Source organism: Gymnoscopelus microlampas (genome assembly GCF_963454915.1).
Source record: "Gymnoscopelus microlampas genome assembly, chromosome: 2".
Lineage (NCBI taxonomy): Eukaryota > Metazoa > Chordata > Actinopteri > Myctophiformes > Myctophidae > Gymnoscopelus > Gymnoscopelus microlampas.
The window spans coordinates 53,241,197-53,263,401 of record NC_139939.1 but is presented as its reverse complement, the minus strand read 5'-3'; the positions used below and the strand labels follow the sequence as shown (position 1 = coordinate 53,263,401).

The 22,205-nt window shown below is 40.6% G+C and overlaps 1 protein-coding gene across 1 annotated transcript; it reads left to right on the top strand.

Moving 5' to 3' along the window:
• Positions 1 to 1,229: 1,229 nt before the first annotated feature.
• On the top strand, positions 1,230 to 20,489 carry LOC311037284 (actin-related protein 2-A-like). Its single transcript, XM_084046406.1, has 9 exons — positions 1,230 to 1,345; positions 6,274 to 6,384; positions 6,978 to 7,193; positions 9,959 to 10,031; positions 12,203 to 12,339; positions 12,782 to 12,931; positions 15,860 to 16,005; positions 16,370 to 16,502; positions 17,292 to 20,489. Exons 1-9 carry the CDS (start codon positions 1,298 to 1,300, stop codon positions 17,460 to 17,462), a joined length of 1,185 nt encoding a protein of 394 aa, XP_083902532.1. The 5' UTR covers positions 1,230 to 1,297; the 3' UTR covers positions 17,463 to 20,489.
• The last annotated feature ends 1,716 nt before the right edge of the window (positions 20,490 to 22,205 follow it).

The window sequence follows — 22,205 nt, the reverse complement described above, 5'->3', positions numbered from 1 at the left end:
TTCAGTTTTACCCAGCTGTAACACTACTGTAGTGCCCCATACAGTATGTGTCAATTTTGATTTATATAGTTACTTTTAAGTATTTTTTAATGATTTATGAACTTTTAAGTATGCTTAAATGAATTACTTTTTACTTACTATTTTTACTCATTTTACAAAGTACTTTTAAGTGTTTTTACCCAATGTATTTACTTTTACGTATTTTACCCACTGAAGTTACTTTTGAATCACTTTTGCTACTTTTAAGTGCTTAAAGGTGTAGTGAAATGAAAAATATGTTTTTCACACTTTTAGAGCATATCCGTGGTCATCATATGGGCATACCTTACAATAGATGCCAAAAAAAATGAAAAAAAAACATTGTTGTGTATTTTTACATCTAAAGTCCCTAAAAAGCCAATCTTAATTACTTCCTGTAAACGAAAACGTGCTGCGTGATGACATAATACAGCCTTCACGAATATAAATGAATCTTGATTACATGCACCTGTTTGATTCCCATAGCTGCACGTTCTTCAAACACAGCTGATTTTAATTACAGAGATACTCCGTTTTGAATCTCATTGAAGATGAGTGTATTACTCATTTTAAACTTCATCTGCACACTAAAATATGTATCTGAAAACATTATAGGTTAGAAATAAGCCAGGTAGTAGCAAACGTGCTTCACTGGCCGTCTCTCTCTCACTTGTAAACAAACACTAGCCGTGTGCCAGCACGGCTGAAGTGATTGAGATCCAACGTCCCATAGCCTGAAGGGATGGGACCTTCTGATTGGTTTAGAGTCGTTGAGCCAACGTTTCGGGCTGAACCTTCAAAATAAAATGACCGAAAATGTCACTTCAGTGCGTCTTTAAAGTACTGTTACTCAAATTGCAGGTCAGTCATTTTAGTGTGTGTGTGTGTGTGTGTGTGTGTGTGTGTGTGTGTGTGTGTGTGCGTGCGTGCGTGCGTGCGTGCGTGCGTGCGTGCGTGCGTGCGTGCGTGCGCGCGTGCGTGCGTGCGTGTGCACTCATTGCTGAGGCTGCTATGGGGGCTATAGTTCCAAACATTGGAACTATCTTATTGAGATTGACAGAGAACACTTCCGCATTCCATTCTTACTTACAATGGGAGTCAACGCTAGTGTCATAACTCTCTTTATACGGCTCATGGGTCCCTCGTTTTCAACCCTCTCGCGAGATCAGTGATAGTAGTGTTTGCCGGGGTGGCGTGACTTCCGCCTTCAAGAGGAAAGTAGTGCAGCCGGAGGCAGGGAAGCTGCTGCTGGGTCCAGGTCCAGAGGATACCAACAAACATGGACAGTCAGGGACGGAAAGTAGTGGTTTGTGACAATGGAACAGGGGTAAGTTTAACGACCGACTGCATTGCTGTGCTATATTTCACGGAGCCCGTGTCTTTTTTTTGCAGCACAATCGGGGGGAAAATCATCATCAGTATCAATCACACACAAACAGGAAGTATCGCCGTTAGCCAAGCCGGCTAAAGCCGTTAGCATTGACTGGGTGGGTGTTTTAGTCAATGGAATGTGTGTGTGTCAGCTTGTCAGCTGGACGGACTGACACACACACACACACACACACACACACACACACACACACACACACACACACACACACACACACACACACACACACACACACCGAATAATCACAACATCCCTAATGGACTAGGGCTGCTGGGACCCTTCATGACAAAAATATATAGGATTTGAACGATTCCCTGTTCCTTAACGATTCCTACAGGGCAGTGGTTTGGTTTTCCACCTTTTTCATGCCAAGGACCCCTAAATTGATATACATTTGGCATAAATGGCATAGATCAGGGGTCTTCAACGTTTTCAGGCTAAGGACCCCCTAGCTGAGAGAGAGATGAACCAGGGACCCCCTCTATATTGTATAGAATTGTGTTTCAGATAAACTTTTGCGGCTCTTTTTTCCCTCTACACCTATAACTCTTTGCCAAAAATAGCCGATCTACAAGCTCATAACCCTCTCTACAAGCTCACAACGCCTTGCAGCGCGAGGCGTTGTGAGCTTGTAGATCTGCTATTTTTGCCTAAAGTTCTCCTCAGAAAAGGGATGCTAGGGTTCAAGTGGTTAAGGTAAAAAGAAAAATCATATCACACAAAGGTTTTGCGGACCCCCTGTAGTAACTCTGAGGACCCCCTAGGGGTCCCGGACCCCCTGTTGAAGACCCCTGGCATAGATAAAGATTTGAGTAAAAAAATGTTTGCTTTAAAAAATATATATATATATATATTCAAAGATATGCACAAGATTTTTCAAAAATAGCTAAGTGGTGTGACGCTTTGTTAACTAATTTAGCTCGGGACCCCCCCTGTGACCCTACTTTAATGACAGGCCCCAATGCATGTGTGTTTAACACAGGGGTCCGCAGTCAGTAGATATACGCCTGTATATATACAGATATACAGGCGTTGTGAGCTTGTAGATCGGCTATTTTTGACAAAGAAGTTTGGTGTGTAGGGGTAAAAAGAAGAGTAGACCAAGTATTGCCGGTTCAAGTGGTTAAATATCTGAACATATACATTAATCCAACATACACAGATGATAGTGCTGTCAAAGTCTATGAAGCTGTCTTAGAAATCTATGAAAATGTTTAATCTGTAACACAAATGTATACAATATGTAGTGGGGGGTTCCTGCTTCATCTCTCTCAGCTATGGGGTCCTTAGCCTGAAAACGTTGAAGACCCCTGGTTTAACATGAAGGAGATACTGCTGACTGTCTCGTAAATAATGTCATATTCTTGATCACTTCGCTATAGTTAGCCAGTTGGCTATAACATCTGTGATCATTAGCAGCAGCAGGAATTTATTATTAACAACTAATTATCCTCATTCAATAATTGTCTGGACTGTTGCCTGAGGCGGAAGTTCAGTTCATAATACCTTTTTTTTTTAAATAGTTTTTTATATTATTTTACCTTTTTTGTGTCAAGACAAGAGACAGTACAGTGTATAACAGACGATACCAAAAACGCAACGCCATCAAAACAGACAAAACTACTTGATAATACCTTAACATTAAATGGAATCAATAAAAGTTGAATTGGGTCACATGTCTTGTGCTTTTGTATTTATGTATATACATTTTTTTTTTAATGTATCTACTTAAGGTGAATTTATGTGTAATTAGATGCGGTGAAGTAAGCAACAGCGCATGTCTGTTGTCAGTGAGGAAGTCAGAAACTATTCTTCCATGTAAGGCAACTTGTCACCTCTCTCTGTTCTCTGCAAGAGCTTACAAAGTGTTTGGCATTCGTGGCTGTTTGAATGTTGAAGACCTGCTTTTTCCCCATTATTTTGCGGTAGTGTTTTCTCTATTCATTCACTGAGTTGTTGTGGTGCATCTCCAAACAATTGTTTGCTCCTTTTAAGGAGCTCTTTGGTTGAATAGTTTTATTAACAGTTTGCAAAAAAAGGTACTGTGGTACGATTATACAAATGGTGCTAAAAGGATAACACAAATAGCCCTGAGGGTTGTTTCCATTGTGGTCCTGTCCTGTGCAGTGGTGGAAGAAGTACTCAGATATTTTACTTCAGTAAAAGTAGAAATACCACAATTTAAAAATACTCCGTTACAAGTAAAAGGCCTGTGTTCAAAATGTTACTTGAGTAAAAGCACAAAAGAATTGGCATCATTTTGATGCCAATACTTAATACAATACAATACTTAAAGTACTGAAATGTTTGAAAATAGCAGATCTACAAGCTCACAAGCTTGTAGATCGGCTATTTTCAAATAGCCTGTGTATAAATTAGGGCTAAAGTGGTTAATGTATTAACATAATAATTGTAATTTATATCTGCAAAGTAACTAGTAACTTAAGGTTTTCAAATATTGTAGTGGAGTAAAAGTACAATATTTGCCTCTGAGATCTAGTGGAGTAGAAGTAAAAGTATTGAAAATTGGACATACTCCTGTAAAGTAAAAATACCCCAAAACATTACTTAAGTACAGTACTTGAGTAAATTAAAAAAAATACTTTACACCACTGATCCTGTGTATCTTAAATTCTTCGTGAATGCTACAGAAAATGTCAAATTAAAATAAGTTTCCCTGAAAGAACATTTAGAATGTTTCTTATTGTTGAAGATGTAGTCTTTGCTTTTTCAGTTAGATAAGAGTGTATTGTACAGAGACATGAGGAAGCTGTGGGCAGAGAGGGGAAACATTATGCAACACTGCTCTCCGGCCAGTATCAAACCAGGGACGTTTCAAACATTGGGTTGGTGCAGCATCCACTCAGCTGCCAGTACGCCTCTAGAATAAATATTTTTGTCATGAATAAGAATGCAAGTAGAGATTTCCCAGCGCTGCCGCGCTCTGAATTTAAGTTGTTTTTTGTTCTAAGTGAAGGCACAGAACAATTTAAGTTTTGTCAGATGTGTCATTATGGTCTATCTTTAGTACTTGACTGTTATCTCACTATTCATTTTGTCGGTATGAAAGACATATGCTTAAATAGGTCTCTCTCTGCCTGCTGAAATGGACATCAGTGGGTGTTAATGAGTGATTTTTGTAGTGTTTTTGTTTGTATACTTACCTTGCACACATTCAGCAACGCTACTTAACCTCAATAATGTAGGTTCTCTTTTAACCCATTAAGACCTGGAACTGTGTCATTTTTAGATTTGAGCTAAAAAGCATTATTTTACACTTTGGCTATTCAAAAATAGCAGATATACAAGCTCATAGCGCGGCAACGAGTGCCGCGGTATGAGCTTGTAGATCTGCTATTTTTGAAAAATCGTGAAAATGTGTGTAAATCTTTGAATATATATATATTTCTAAAGCTAACATTTTTAACTCAAATCTTTGCTTCTGGGGGTCCCTGGAACAAAATATTTTGATGGGGGTCTGCGGCCAAATACATATACTTTTGGGGGTCCTTGACACGAAAAAGATTGAGCACCGGCACTGATATAGAAACATACTTTTTCAGAATACTGTTGGGATTTAGGAGACATGTAGAATCGGCTTCAGGTCTCAATGGGTTAAGTGTGGGCATATCTTGTTTTATTTATTGTTCATTTATTAGAAGAGATGTATGTACAAATATAATGAGTCAAAAGTTGCCTTGGTCATAGACCACTACTAGGGATGAGAGCTTAATGTTTTTGTCCTTTTGATCTGTAGTGTCCCTGGCATATGTAGTACTGTACTGTATATCCAGTATAGTTTAGTGTGTTAGAATAGCATGTTTATTGTCAGTATATTGATGTGTGATAGGATGTTTTTAGTTTAGTGTTTGATACGTATTATGTCTGGTGAAAAGTGGTGATGTGACCCAATGTTTGCTGTTATGATACCTACTGTACTACTACTGTGTCCTGCCTTGTGTTTTTTAACCTATTTTATATTTTTCATATTCTTGCGTGCGGCTGAATATTAGCCATCAGCAGGCAACCCTGAATAATTATAATTATTTTTTAAGTCAGTAGAATATGTTTTTGGTATTCTAGATCAGTGGTTCCCAATCTGGGGGTCCCCAAATTATTATTGGGGGTCCCCAGATGATTAGCTTAATGTGCGACATTGTTTTCTCATTCAACAGTAAACAAACCAACATGCAGTATAATACCAATTTGGTAAAATTGTCAAATATTACGAAAGAAAGAGGCAAACATTGTACAAAATATAGTCATCTACAAGCTCACTGTGAGCTCACTGCTCACTCCCAGTTCAAATATGATAATTTTGGGGGGGTCGCAGCCTAAAAAGTTTGGGAACCCTTGTTCTAGACCAGGGGTCTTCAACCTTTTCAGGCCAAGGACCCCCTAACTGAGAGAGAGATGAAGCAGGGACCCCCACTATATATTACATAAAATTGTGTTGCAGATTAAAGCTTTTCATAGATGTTGGATTCATATTAATGTGTATTTTTGTGTATTTTTCAGACATTTAACAACTTCCAACTAAAACCATCAATACTTAGTGAACTTTCACTCTGTACTTGGTCGGCTCGTTTTTCCCTCTTTGCCGAAAATAGCAGATCTACAAGTAGATCTACTTGTAGATCGGCTATTTTCGGCTAAAGTTGTCCTTAGAATAGGGATGCTAGGGTTCAAGTGGTTAATGTAAAAAACAATGATCCTATCACACAGAGATTTGGCGGACCCCCTGTAGCAACTCTGAGGACCCCCTGTTGAAGACCCCTGTTCTAGACTAAAATACTAATGGTCATACATTATAACTCCACAAAAGTCGATAAATGTTACTTATGTCATATTTTGTCAATTCCCAGTTTGTCAAGTGTGGCTATGCAGGCTCCAACTTCCCAGAGCACATCTTCCCTGCATTGGTTGGCCGGCCAATCATTCGCTCCACAGCCAAAGTCGGCAACATCGAAATCAAAGTAAGCCTACAGTACCTATCTCAGCCTGGTGTCATGTCATGCAAAAATATTACCCTCTTCCTGCACTCGTCTCTCGCCCTCTAAAGCGCACGAACAATAGAATAACAGGAAATTGGTAAGTGACGTGTTCGTGTTTTAGTTTTTTGAGTTGCTGCTGTGTGCATTACACAAGAGGAATGATTTTGCTTGTCAAAGAGAACATGTTGTGTAACTGCCATTTATTCGTATAGCCTTTAATCACGTTTGCCAGTCTCAGAACTTTTCAGGCCCAAAGGAAACAAAACGACATCCCCTGTCCCAAGGAAAAACATTTAGGGTGAAATAAATGAAAGAAACCTGTAGGAGTACACAAAAGAGGTCTCTCCTTTCCAAAGTAACGAACTTTGAAAGAAACAGGAGAATAATCATGTTTATAGATCAGCAAAATGTACAGGTGTCCTGTAATAAGCGGTGCAAGAATCAAAGTCATATTATTCAGACTATAGACTGGTATGAGAGTGAAGTGCAAAATATAGAAACCATAGTATCAGGACAGGGTTCAAGAGTCAGAGGTGGCTCCATGCAGGGCTGACGATCTCTTGACCTTTTACCAGGACCTGATGGTTGGGGACGAGGCCAGCGAGCTGCGCTCTATGCTGGAGGTGAACTACCCCATGGAGAATGGCATCGTCAGGAACTGGGACGACATGAAGCACTTGTGGGACTACACCTTCGGCCCGGAGAAACTCAACATCGACTCGCCCAACTGTAAGATCCTGCTCACTGAGCCTCCCATGAACCCCACCAAAAACAGGGAAAAGATCATTGAGGTTTGTGCCAGAGGTCTTTTTCTTTCTTTCTTTCTTTCTTTCTTTATCTAATCATTTCTGTGTATTTGACATCATAGTCTAATGCAGTTTTCAACCTTTTTCATGCCAAGGACCCCTAAATTGATATACATTTGGCCGCGGACCCCCATCTGAAAATGTTTTGTGCCAGGGCAGACAAGATTTGTGTTTAAAAAGTTCAAAATTCTACAAAATTCTTCAAACACCTTCAAGATTTTTCGAAAATGTTCAAAAATAGCAGATATACAAGGTCGCAGTGCGGCACGAAATGACGCACTGTGAGCTTGTATATCTACTATTTCTGAATAGCCAACGTATACAGTATGGATAAAGGGGTGAAAATGTATTGACACCTTTTGCTGGGGACCCCCTGGAACCCCCTCAAGGACCACTGGTGGTCCCCAGACCACTGATTGAGAACCACTGGTCTTAATGGTTGACTGTGTGACGTGTTCTGGAATAGTGGAGATGAATGGATGTCATCACTTAATCTATTACAAGTATCTTCAACAGAAAAGCAGCCCCAGACCACTGACTGAGAACAACCCAAGGGCACACTGTGTCTCCAATGTTCTTTTAAGGCACTTAACAGCTCTTTCGCCATGCAGGGTGTCTGACTGTAAAGACAAAGGACATGACAAGAGGATTGATGACTCAATGTGATATGCTCTGTCAGCCACACATCCGGTTCCACTTTCTATGCATTGTAGTAGTTGACAGCATACTGAACTCTGCATGGAACCGTTTAGCCAGAAATACTATTCCACTCACGGCACGCGTTTGCTTGTGGCTGCCATTGAGAGAGTAGCAGGAAGTCATATTTATTATGTGAATGCTTCCTCTGCCTTTCGTAATACTTTTCTAAAGTCTTATTAACCCATTAAGACCTGGAACGCATCTGTGTCATTTTAAGATTTCCTTGGGCTATTGAAAAATAGCAGATATACAAGCTCATAGCACTATGAGCTTGTAGATCTGCTATTTTAGAAAAATCGTGAAAATGTATGCAAATCTTTGAATATATTTTTTTTTGTAACATTTGTAACTCAAATCTTTGCTTTTGGGGATTCTACTAAATGTCTAATAAATCTTAACATTTTTTATTTTTTATGTATCTGAATGTTTGCTTTAAAAAAAATTATATTCGCAGATTTACACACCTTTTACACTCCTCGATTTAGAAAAAACTAGACCATACCCGGTGAAGGGCGCAGACGAAAGTAGTTGCAAAGTTGGGGTTAATGCACGTCCTGTCGCGCGGTTTCTCCCCCGCGCGCGTCCCGTCGTGGCGTCCCCCCCGTCCCCCCCGTCGCTCCCGTCGCGCCACCCCCCGGCCCGCGGTCACCCCTCCCCACGGGCGGATATATATATATATATATTAGCACGGAGAATGGCGTAGGCATGTTACTCGGCCGCGCCGGGTCCGTCTGGTGTGTTTACTTTCCACAGACAGAATTGTACTGAGAGAGTGGGCGGGGTCTCGGTGTTGCCATGTCGGCGTACTGTAAGCGCTGTAGGGGCAATGTTGGTGGTATAGGGTTCGTTTGGTTTGGCCTCGTTTTCATAGACCTTGCTGCTTGTTTCTCTCGCAAAACCTGGCAACGACGCATGCGCAGTTTGATCAAGAGTCCCCCCAAGACACCACCACCGTGAGGTTACTAGAATTATAGTAGGATAGCAGATCTACAAGCTCATAGCGCGGCACTCGGTGCCGCACTATGAGCTTGTATATCTGCTATTTTTTAATAGCCAAAGTGCAAAATAATGCTTTTTAGCTCAAACCAAAAAGTGACACAGATGTGTTCCAGGTCTCAATGGGTTAAAGTACCACACAGCAATGCCATGTCTCACAGAAGAAAGCCTCTCTGCTGCTATCATGGTGGCTGCGGTGACTCCCTTTCAAAACTGCCTCAGTCCCCAGCACTTCTGCTGCTGACAGGACACACTAGAGCTGCTTAGTTCGGTGCTAAGGAACCGCAATTCACTTGGCTAATGCAGGCTGGGAGCAGCCACCAGAGGTCATTCTTTTATGAATGATTCATACTGTACGAGTCCTATCAACGTGTGCACTAAGAGCCTGCTGTAACTCTGGCATATAAATATTAACTTGAGTCTAATGACAGAGACGTCTTGGTTGTATAAAAGTTTCATGCTGATGCTATTATTTCATCTAGATGAGTTACTGCAGGATATCTTGTGTTTTTAACGATAGATATTTTCATATTTTAGATGCCTAATTAATAATCTGTTACAAGTAAAAGTCCAGAATTCAAAATTTACTCGAGCAAAAGTACAAAAGTATTGGCATCAAAATGTACTTAAAGTACCAAAAGTAAAAGTACTAGTTATGCAGAATGTCCCGTCTAAAATGTGTAAAAGGCTTTTGAAAATAGCAGATCTACAAGCTCACAACGCGTCGCCATGCGACGCGTTGTGACCTTGTAGATCGGCTATTTTCAAATAGCCAAAGTTTACATAGGGCTGAAGTGGTTAATGTATGTTTTGTAATAATAATCAAACTCTACAAAGTAACTAGTAACTAAAGTTTTCAAATGATTGTGATGGAGTAAAAGTACAATATTAGTCTCTGAGATGTAGTGGAGTAAAAGTATATAAAAGTGGATTTTTTTTATTTTTATAGAATTCCTCAAAATTGTACTGAAGTACAGTACTTGAGTACATAGTACTTAGTTACTTTCCACCACTGCTTGTGACCCATATTTGTTCTTTCTTCTCCAATCTGTCAGGTGATGTTTGAAACCTACCAGTTCTCAGGAGTGTACATTGCCATCCAGGCTGTCCTTACTCTCTACGCTCAAGGTATGTTCACTCCTTGTGGGCCTTGTAGACATGCAGCTACTTCTATATTGGGGATATTACTTTTGAATTATTATTCATGTTTTCCTAATCACATGCAGATAAGAGAGATGCATCTTTTACATTAAACAAAAAAAAGATATCCAGGGAAATTAGTCTCCCTCATGGATGCAGGCAGGTAGTTGATGGATGTGGTGAGGATTAAAAATGTGTGCTATTCTATTGTGGACAGCCTCTTCAATACTTCACAATCACCTCATTTTAACCATGCCACAATGCCTTTAACCCTTTATACCAGGGGTCTTCAACGTTTTCAGGCCAAGGACCCCCTAGCTGAGCGAGAGATGAAGCAGGGACCCCCTCTATATTGTATAAAATTGTGTTTCTTTTCTTCTTTTCCTGCTCTTTTTTCCCCTCTACACCTATAACTCTTTGCCAAAAATAGCCGATCTACAAGCCGGTCTACAAGCTCACAGCGCCTCGCACTGCGAGGCGTTGTGAGCTTGTAGATCTGCTATTTTTGGCTTAGGTTCTCCTCAGAAAAGGGATGCTAAGGTAGTGGTTGATGGAAAAAAAATCATATCACACAAAGATTTGACGGACTCCCTGTAATAACTCTTGAGGACCCCCTGTTGAAGACCCCTGCTTTATACCCTTGTCCTTTTTGGGCAGCATATTGCATTTTATTTATTTAAAATGAATGAATGCCCCATTTTATACTCTCCTATATGACAGTGGGGCACAAAGGTAGCGCATATAGCCCATCTACAAGCTAAAATCGTCACCTATAATACCCAAAATAGAGAAGCCAGGTTAAAAGTGCATGGTCGGTGAGTTTCATGAATATTTAATAAATGAAAACCTTTTCATGTCAAGGACCCCCCAAATTATATGTATTAAGCCGCGGACACCCATCTCAAAATATTTTGTTCCAGGGACCTCCAGAAGCAAAGATTTAAGTTAAAAATGTTTGCTTTCAAAAATATATATATTAAAAGATTTTCAATAAAAGATCTACAAGCTCATAGCACTGCACTCGGTGCCGTGCTATGAGCTTGTAGATCTGCTATTTTTGAATAGCTAAAGAAATCTAAAATGACACAGATGCGTTCCCGGTCTTCATCTATCTGAGATTTCTGCTCAATAACACAATTGTTTGTTCTATAGAGGTCTTTTTAAGATAAAGGGCTCAGTGTTTTGGCATTAAACTAAACACAGCTGTGTAAAGATTGACTAGGGGAACACAGATATGATTCTCTCGAATACATACGCCTTTCATCAGGCGGATGAATTGGTTGTTTCATTTATATATGGGAAAATTGTCCTTGAGCAACACGGCAAACGGCTACAAATATGTGCTCTACTCCACTATCTGTGGTGTTGGGACAATCTTTATGGATTGCGAGTAAATAATCCCTTTTTTTCAATTCCTACATAAAAAATAAAATCTCTCTCTCATAGCTCCACAAGCTTGTAGATCTATTTTTACTTTGTGTCCCGGGCAAATGTCTAATTTCTCTTTTGGGTCTTCAGCAAAAATGTTTGGTAACCACTGCTCTACTCAGACCCTTATTTACTTTGTAATTGTCCTTTATGTGATCACTAAAAACATTTTTGTTGCACGGTGGTGATGCTCACCGACAATAGCCAATCTACAAGCTCACAACTTGTCGCGAAGTGTAAATTAAGCATACCTTGCAAGTGAGCACTTCCTGGTGACATGTTTGCATACGTGAAGAAAATAAGTGATTATTCATTCATATTAATTGATTAAGCTGTATGGAAAGTGGTAAACCACTCACGGGGGGCGGCAGTGGCTCAGGTGTAAGAGTGGCCGCTTGGGAATTGGAAGGCTCCCGATTCCCATGCCCGGCTCCCCTTGGGTTAGTGTCAAAAAGTGTCCTTGAGCAAGACACTGAACCCCTGAATATTCTGTATCTCGGCTCTTGTGTTTTACTATGTATTTTTGGCGAGACATGCTACTTTCAACGGCGTATAACAAGCGGGAGGTCGCGTTTTTTTCTTTCTTCTTTCCTGATGAGCAGATTGTTTCCTCCGCCGGCATGTCTGTGTGAATGTAAAGCACCTTGGATAAAGGCACTGGATAAATCCACCATTCACGTTTCTGTTCTGACGTTTATTGTTATAATAGATTTTTATTACCATTGCTTTAGGACTACTAACTGGTGTTGTGGTGGACTCCGGAGATGGCGTCACCCACATCTGCCCCGTGTACGAGGGCTTCTCTCTGCCTCACTTGACGCGACGCCTGGACATCGCAGGAAGGGACATCACTCGCTACCTCATCAAGGTGCCGATACCCCCTCACAGTCACTTAAACATATGGCCATCATCTCTTGTTTCAGCCGCATGAATGCAGGAAGCACATTGACACACATTGTACCCTACATACTGGGACTCATCGTACAATAATTGCACTTGCACTACCCTTTTGATCTTTTAATTTAAATGTTAAAAGGTTAGGAACAATAAGCCATGGCTCCAGCCCACACATTTTTGGTCTATGTTCAACTGATTCTATCAAATAAATGCTTTGTACTTCTTGATTTGCTTTCAATGACGAAACTACTACTACTAGTGCTACTACAGTATAACATTATTAGTTGTCAAAGTACAAAGAGTAAATACAAGGTAACAAATGGGTGGCCCCAGTGACCGCACTTGTGATACTTCACAAGTGCGGTCACTGTCACATTCTTAAACTTCATTCCTGCTGTACATTGTGCGTTTAGCTGCTGTTGCTGCGAGGCTACGCGTTCAACCACTCTGCGGACTTTGAGACGGTGCGTATGATGAAGGAGAAACTGTGCTACGTGGGCTACAACATCGAACAGGAGCAGAAGTTAGCGTTGGAGACCACGGTGCTGGTGGAGGCCTACACGGTCAGTATTCTCACACAACCACACAACTATTCCACAATCTCTGGATGCTATATTGTCTGGAACTACGCCTCCCCAAATCCGAGTCAGGAAGCTGGCATTTCCGGTCACGAAAATATATTTTAAAATGTCTTTACATTTTATTTTTAAATTTCTATTTTTGCTAAGCAGCAAGCTAAATATGCTTAGATGATTTTGATTTATATTAACACATTGGCTGCCAGAATTATTTATTTTCTACAGTAGACAGCCAGACTTTTTCAATGAAAAAAAAAAGTGCTCAGGAGCCGAGATACAGAATTTTTAAGTTTTAAGTTAACACGGAAGTGGATGGGAGTTTAAATCTTCGAAAAATCATATCTCCTTGGTCTTTGGGTCAAATTGAATTTTTTAAAATGTATTTATTTTTTAAATAGAACGCAGATCTGCGTCTTTGGCAGCCTGCGTTCTAAGGACTCAATAGAACGCAGATCTGCGTTTTTGCGCAATTTGCGCAACTCTAAAGACTAAAGGGAAGTGGGGGAGGAGGCTTCACATCTGCTTTATATTTTACTCATGATCAGAGCTTCCGTGTCCCAGACTGTATGACCGGTAGCATTTGAAAATTGTGGGAGGCAGCAGTCTGGCCACACGAGACTAGTATTCTCATGCGACAGCAGCGGGGCCCAGACTCTGCAGGCCAGCTGCATGACGCATGAGTTGAGGGCAGAGAGAGAGAGAGCTCTCGTTGGAAGCTCTTAAGAGCACAACTGCATCGTTGCTTTGTGTTGCTACGGACGTTCCTTTTCCAGTCTGCATGCCTAGTCATTTTTTGCTTGGCAAGGCAGTTGCCACTGTGTGCTTGGCGCCAAGCATGCATTGGATTCATCCAGCGTATTAAATTAGACCCAAGCAGAAGTAGGGTTAAAGTTATATCCAATGTTGCTGGCTAGAAAGCCGTCGCAAAAGTTAAGACCTGAGGCTGACTCTACAAATGTCTTCTAAATCCTTAAGATTTTCTGAAAAACGTATATTATATCAGTGGTGCTCAACCTTTTTCATGTCTAGGACCCCCAAAATTATGTGTGTATTTGATCGCGGACCCCCATCTCATTATATTTTGTTCCAGGGACCTCCAGAAGCAAAGATTTGAGTTACAAATTTGCTTTAGAAATATATATATTCAAAGATTTGCACTCATTTTCAAGATTTTTCAAAAATAGCAGATATACAAGCTCATAGCGCGGCACTCTGTGCCGCACTATGAGCTTGTATATCTGCTATTTTTGAATAGCCAAAGTATAAAACAATGGTTTAAGTGGTTACACAGATGGGTTAACTTTAAAAAATCGGAACGCGATGTGAGCAGTAGCTTGGTATTCTACACATAAAGCCCAATCAACTTCCAATTCACTTTCACTTCATCCGAAGAACAAATGCAAACAATACAGATTTCAGGAGGAACCTCAATACGTTCCCATAAGCCCCTCTCAGCTCTGCTTTACCTCTCTAACCATAACATCATTTCCTGTGTGGTGGGCCAGAGTCCTGGCCTCACATGCTGACGTGGCGTTTTTTTGGATTTCCTCTTACTGAGTCCAAACTGGAGCCATCATCAGTGGAGCCTTTATGCTGTCTGCCACGTACTGTCCCATCAGTCTGTATGAAAGACCCACTGTTTGACCCTACCCCTGCCCCCCGACACAGACACACTCTCTTAACCCTTTTAGACCGGGAACGCATCTGTGTAACCACTTTAACCATTATTTTATACTTTGGCTATTCAAAAATAGCAGATCTACAAGCTCATAGCGCGGCACCGAGTGCCGCGCTATGAGCTTGTAGATCTGCTATTTTTGAAAAATCGTGAACATTTTTGCAAATGTTTGAATATATATTTTTAAAGGTATTTTTTTTAACTCTAGTTTTTGTTTCTGGGGGTCCCCATTACAAAATCTTTTGAGGTCGGGGTCCGCGGCCAAATACATATAAAAAAAATAGTTTGGGAACCACTGATTTATAGCAACGTACATTTTTTCAAAAAACTGTTAGGATTTACAAGACATTTGTAGAACCTCCAGAAGAAAAGATTTGAGTTAAAAATGTTCACTTTAAAAATATATATTCAAAGATTTGCATACATTTTAACGATTTTTCAAAAAAAAAAAGCAAATCTACAAGCTCATAGCGCGGCACTCGGTGCCACGCCATGAGCTTGTATATCTGCTATTTTTGAATAGCTAAAGAAATCAAAAAATGACACTGATGCGTTCCCGGTCTCAACGGGTTAATGCAGCTGACCGTATCAAAATACTGGCCATTGTCTGCTTCTAGATGGCCACACAGAACAGCCCTTGTGGTTGTAGTGGAAGAAAACATGACATCCTTTAGGTCCTAGTTTAAATATACAGAACAACGAAAACAGTGGCCCTGCATAGAAAACTGGCTGAAGTAAAGAGAACAATTATTATTAATGGAAATTATGTGTTTTTCCAGGGGTTCCCCAGCCAAAGTAGTTAGGTTTATCACTTTAACCCCTATTTTATACTTAGGCTTTTCGCAAATAGCCAATCTACAAGCTCACTCTCGCTGTGTTGCACCGTGATGTGTTGCGCAATGAAACATTTTGAAAAAATTTGGACCAATTTTGAAACCGTTTAACACTTCCCTCATGGTGGCTATCTATTCAGATTGGGGGGAGGGGGGTCTGCAGACAAAATGCGTATACATTTGTGTGTCCTTCTTTGACATGAAAATGTTTGAGAATCACTGATTTAGGTTATCAAATAGATGCATCCTACCACAGAAATGTCATTTGATTGGACCTCCATAAGTTTCACCTGTAAATACTGGGATCTTAGGTCAGCATTGATCAAAATAGTTAATTTGTGTTATAACTTAAGAATCTTTGGATTAAAGTCACATCGTGTGTGTGTGTGTGTATATAATCAGCTTCCTGACGGCAGAGTGATTAAAGTAGGAGGGGAGAGGTTCGAGGCTCCCGAGGCTCTCTTCCAGCCCCATCTCATCAACGTGGAGGGGGTGGGCGTGGCTGAGCTGCTCTTCAACACCATCCATGCTGCAGACATTGACACCAGGTATGCTATGAGGAATAGCCACATTCCTGAGCCAATTATTTGATGATAATAGTAAAGATGCTAATGTAGCCGGTAGGAGATACAAAGGAGACTCTTTGTGTCTCCTACCGGAGAGACTGCTGGATATCAAATTATTGGTTTAGGAATGCGATCAAAACAAAAACAATCTCCATGAATTCAATGCATCATGGGGTGTGTAATTGATAGAGAATAAGATTTGTTTTTGGGTAAACTACTCCTTTAACTGTTTTTTTGTTTTAATGGATATACTGTGGTCTATTTGGACTGAACCCTTCCATCAGAAGACACCTCCCTCTTCCTTGTCGTCTGTAAAGTTACACACCACCCTTTTGTCTGCCGGCAGGTCTGAGTTCTACAAACACATAGTTCTGTCCGGAGGCTCCACCATGTACCCTGGCCTGCCATCTCGACTGGAGAGGGAGCTCAAACAACTCTACCTGGAGCGTGTCCTGAAGGGAGATGTCGACAAACTTTCAGTAAGCTCAGGGATCCTCATACATTACACATTTAAATTTCATCCCTTCACTATTTTATTTATCGAATCCTGGATTTTAGGGTTTTTTTCCTGCAAATTTCCATCACATTTTCCTGTTTAGTGTGCAAAATTGTCAGCTCTAGCTGAGTGGGTAGAGAGAGGCCTTCCGGGAATCCAAATTTTGAACCCTGGCGCTCACCCACAATACGTGTCTTTTAAGCGTCCCTGAGCAATACATTAACTCCTACCGGCTCCCCTCGTGCACTCGTCATGGCCATCTGAGCAGCCATCAGCTGGGTGAATCTATAAAAGCAATTTCACCTCCCCCTGGGGACCAGAAACGACTCCCTCCCTTGTAGCAAGAGCATTAGTAGAGAGTTCATCAAGACCTAGTTCTATGGTGTAGTTGCTGTATTAGCCACTAGATGGCATTGTTGCTTAAAATTTAATCCGTGATTTAACTATGTGGTCTAAATATGGAAAAGATCATTTTCTTTTAATTGTCAACTGGACTACATGATTTAAAAAAGATCGAACTGTTTTGAAAGGCCAATCCCTATGAGGTTGTGGACTTCATTTGAAGCCATGTTAGGATACTTCTGAAGTCCCTGCAAAGCAAGTGAGGCAACTCTGACCTGTAATTATAAAGCAATCATGTATTTGCTTCTTGGATACAGGGGGAGAGAGAGAGTCTTAAGCTTCTTATTTCCTCCTTCTCTAACGCTGTGCTTTCTCTCTCTCGCTCCCCTTATCTCTCTATCCTGATTTCTCTTCCTGTGTATCTGTGCAGAAATTCAAGATTCGTATCGAAGACCCCCCACGGCGTAAACACATGGTTTTCCTGGGTGGGGCTGTGCTGGCTGACATCATGAAAGACAAGGACAACTTCTGGCTGACGCGGGAGGAGTACCAGGAGAAGGGGATGCGTGTGCTGGAAAAGCTGGGGGTGACTGTTAGATAAAGCCCACCCCCCCTCCGCCCCCTTCCCCAATGCAGAGACACACCCCCCATCCCTCATCCTGCCCTCCCTCCCATCTATCTCTCCATTCACAAGTCCAAACTCTCTTGTCTTGATAATCATTTATACATCGCTCACTGCTATGGTTGCCGGACGGTCATCTGTACCTCACTCTATTCTTAGATTTCACTCGGCTGTGTGTAGAGGAATGATGGATGCGTGACGCCTGTTTTATACTCGGTTGCGCGCGCCGGTGTCTCGCACTGAAAATAGCCGAGCTACAAGCTCACAACACGTTGCGGTGCGACGTGATGTGAGCTTGTAGATCTGCTATTTTCAGTGCGAGACATGATGCACAAACCAAGTACAAATCAGGCTTGGCGGGTGGAATAGTTTGGATAGATGGTGGTGGGCTTGGGAGGGCTGATTTAAATGCTACGACCACCAGGCTTTTATGTCCTCAGGAGTGTCATATTGCCGATGCGCTGCCGATTGAATTATTACAATTCTTGAACACAAAAGGATAGTATTGCAATTCAGTACTACAAAAAAATATGGCAACTGTTGTGTCATGGAAGAAAAAGAGAGGAGGGAGTGGAAGTCCCGCACACTAATTTCACTTTTTTCTTTCTGAAAAACATGAAATATTATAAAATAATTACAAAACATGGATGTTGCCATACTGTACATAGCAGCAACAACCCCAAAAGGGGTTCCCGTCTTGAAAGGTATAGTTACAAATAGAGATTCCCGCCCTACATGGGTTAAGATGCAACGTTTCGGTCGCTCTGACCTTCCATCAGGCATAGAAAACACTGAGAGATGGAATTTGTTGGAGGCAGTGTGAGGTATTCTGTATTTGAAATGCTGCAGGAGGTTCAAACCCTGACAGCGCCATGATAATAAACTTTATTTGTATGGATGCCTGATGACGGTCCGAGCGACTTGCATCTTAAATAAATAAATTCCTTTTATAAGTGAAGATGGTGTGCGGGACTCTCCTCTCCCTCCTCCCTTTTTCTGCCCTATTCAGTAGTCATACTCCGACGCACCTGTCCGTTCGTAGGTGTGCAAAAGGACATATCCTCAAACTGTTGCGTTATGACTCATGAAGTAAAAAATGATGATATAAAGATCATGTTGTAGGGCAATAAAACTTCAAACTATGTTCAACTTAAAATAGTTTTTCTACAAGCAAAGAAACATATTGGTATATCGTGAAGAAAAGTATTTCAGTATTGTATAACAGTGTTTTACAGTATTGTGCTACAGTATGTTTTTTCCTCCTTGCCCCCTTTTTAACGCACCTTGCATGGGAAACGTTGATTCTGTCTGCCCTTCTAATTTGGCTAAAACGTAATCCTAGGATTTTCACGGTGAAGTCAATAATTATGATTACCAGTGATGTGTTTATACATACTGTAGGCTATTATTGGATGCCCTGTAATCTGTTTTTGACAGGCAGATATTTCAATTCCCCCTTCTGCCTGCGTTGGTCTGTTTTCTCTGTTGGGCTACTTGCTTGCACCTTTTTTTGAGTATTTCTGTTATGGATGGGTAACATGCCTGTCTCACCCCTGAGTTTGGAAATGTTTCAACTCAAACATGCAAGTCAAACTTCGAGGGCAGAAACTCTAGCTTTTATTTGAGTCTGTGATAATTCAATCAGTAGTTTTTTTTTGTTTTTTTTATCTATCATGCCTTTCTTCCCAAACGTTGAAAACCTGAATTGGGGAAACTTTTTTTTTTTTATGTTTAATGAAGGGTATGTATTTGTTAACTCGTCCAAGAAAACCCCTTGTGGGTTAAAGTTGAAGATGTTTTATGTTTTGGGTCAGGGCGCCTTTTTTGAATAATAGAAGCAGAGTTCTCCATTGCATTGAGTTTCAAATATATGAACCTGATCATGGTGGACTTGATTAACAAGAGGAACAGTTGCCATTCCCTCACAATTACAAGGCATTTCATTCCACTAATGGCAACCTCTGCTATGAGTTCATTCCAATCAGATTCTAATGGCAACCGCTGGCTGTTGTTTTCCCCCCCCCCCTTTGTCCCTAATATTTTGCTGATGTGTTGTTGATTTTCTGTCGTTTTAAAGGAGACCAGGTTATGCCTTTCTGTGAGGGACTGTTATTCATGTCTTACCGTCTTGTATGTCTTGTTTTTGCAGTGCATTGTTCTATGCACTCTGAGAAAAAGAGTAATGTGTCACAAATCAAGCATCGCCACGGCCATTTGGACGCACGTTCTGTTTCTGCCCTTAACAACTGATTCAGGGACAGCTGTTCCCCTCAAAACCCAATCTTAGGGCAAATGGTTGATTTTGATGGCCCTCGGTCAGATGTTAAGGAAACAAACCATATGTTTCAAATGGAAGTCACCTTTAGACCAAAAGGATCTACCACTTTTGTGCTTGGTCTAGGAAAGGGAAGGAGTTGAAGATGGTAACGTTACATGGTGCTAGGATTAGTGGTATCACAGATGCTCTTACAGAATGTAATTGACCATATTGACGATGGCCATTTTGCGCTTAAATCACACCCGGTGGGTGGGAGTGCTCTGATGTCATAAATGGCTGCCATGTGAATATGGTCAATGATACAGTCAATCTTTTTCATTTTAATTAGGTAAAAACACGCCTCTGTGTTTGGAACTTACCACTTTCTCTTTATCGTTCTCATGAATTTTCACTGTTGGCTCTAGTGAAGGTGAATTTGTGGTTTTGGGATTACAAACGATTGGGGTTACTGAAATAATTGTAATATTGATAATTTGGTGTCGGTAAACATGGAGACCATGTAAAAGCTGGTATTTGCGGTTTCCGTTTTTTGGCTCATGTATTTTGGAGGCTCTCGACACGCAATATAGATATATATATCTGTATAATTTCCTCTTGACAAGATGGTCATCCAGTGCCAAGTACAGTTATTATAGCTGGATCTTATTTTTGGTTGTCCTTTTTATGTTTTTGTTTTTCATAGCATAACTGCCGACTGCTGATTTAAATAAAGCAAAGTGATTTATAAATATCGTGTTCCGTCTTTGATACTCAATATGTAAGTTATACACCTACATACAAAAAATATTCATTAGTACACCGACCTCAGGGGTGTGTCCGTCTTTGTGATTTAACAGTGTTGCTATAAAAACAGACTCTTTGGAACTGTACCTAAAAGACAGAGTTAGAAAGATGACTCATTCATGTGTGGTTATTCACTGACTGGTATATAATGATTCATCCACCGCAGTACAGAATTTATAGTAATAGAAGTCACAGAATAGGAAATGGTGAGTAGAGCAGTGATTCTCAACCTTTGTAATTTAAATTTCAACCCCCAATTTGATACTGTGCTACGGACACCCATTTTTGCCTTGTTTATGCTTTATTTCAGAAAGGTCCGTGTTGAGAGGAAGTTAACAAAGGACTAAGAGAGGGACCTTTTGATTAAATTTGTTCTTTAAAAAAAAGAAAAAAACATGGAAAGGGATCCATTACTTACACACAGTAGGTGCTACTCAGTGGAACAGCCTGGAAACTAAAGTCAAATTGGCAATAATTTTGAAGGCATTTAAACAACTCTTCTTTGTAAAAGAGGTCAAATTTTAAGTGTTTGTTTAGGGGTTACTTGTCATGATGTATTTCATATGGTTATTTGCTTGTCAATAAGGTCTGTCATTTGGATTGCAATTCCTTTACTGTCTGTCTTCAGTCTGTAGGTATACAGTAGTAAGGTGAAACTAAAAAAAAACCATTGTATTTTCTCTAGCTTTTGTACATGTAATAATGGCGGAGATTAACTGTCATTGACAGTCAATCATTTAGCTGAGGAACCCCTGGAAGTGAACCCCCTCAAGGACCAGTGCATGGGGGTCCCTGGGCTGTCCAGGGAAGCTTTTTGAAACGAATAGCCGCAATCTTTTGCAGTCACTTTGGGACAATCGGCAGCATTTTTTTCTCAAAACTATTTAAATCGTTTACTCAGATTTAATATATGTTTAAAGGTAGCAGCTCTGTTTATATGTGCAGCAGCCTCGGTCTAGAGGTCTACTCAGTCCCTGTCTGTAATGATTGTGTACTAGTCAGTTCTTAATGTGGGCTGGGGGTCTGTCCAGGCTGGACAGACCCCCAGCCCACATTAAGAGCCTATATAACATGTATATAACGACACAATGTGACATAACTCTGTTTAACACCATGCTATACCCCCTCCAACTGTAAATACTTTCCCCAATTTTATTTATTTTACACTTTCTTTGGCAATCTAAAACATATGTTTTCCCATGCCAATAAAGCTCAGTTGAATTGAAAATTGACTGAATGGAACAAATAGTTTCAACTCAAACAATTTGTCCTTTTGCTTCTCAGATATATTTAAGTGGTCAAATTGTTGATTTTATCTTCAATGGGTCAAGTACTATGGTCAAGTACCCTCCCTGTTATCAGCCTCCTGGCTTGGGGGATCAGTTTATCTAAAACGGAAGTTCCATTTTGAGGAGATGGTAGTTGTAGTCTTCTTCTGCACCTTAAGCGGTACTTTTCCTCGTCTTTCTGTCCTAACCAGAACTACAAATGAAAGCTATTGGCTGCCGGCGGAAGACGTCACCATAGAAGAAGAGCTCTATTCGGTGTTGCCATGTCTACTTATTATAAGCGACCTTGGCCTTCTTTTTCTGTAAAGTAGCATGTAAAGATTGGTTAGTTGCGGGTTGTGTTTTTTTGGGGGGCTTGTTTCTAAAGTGTAG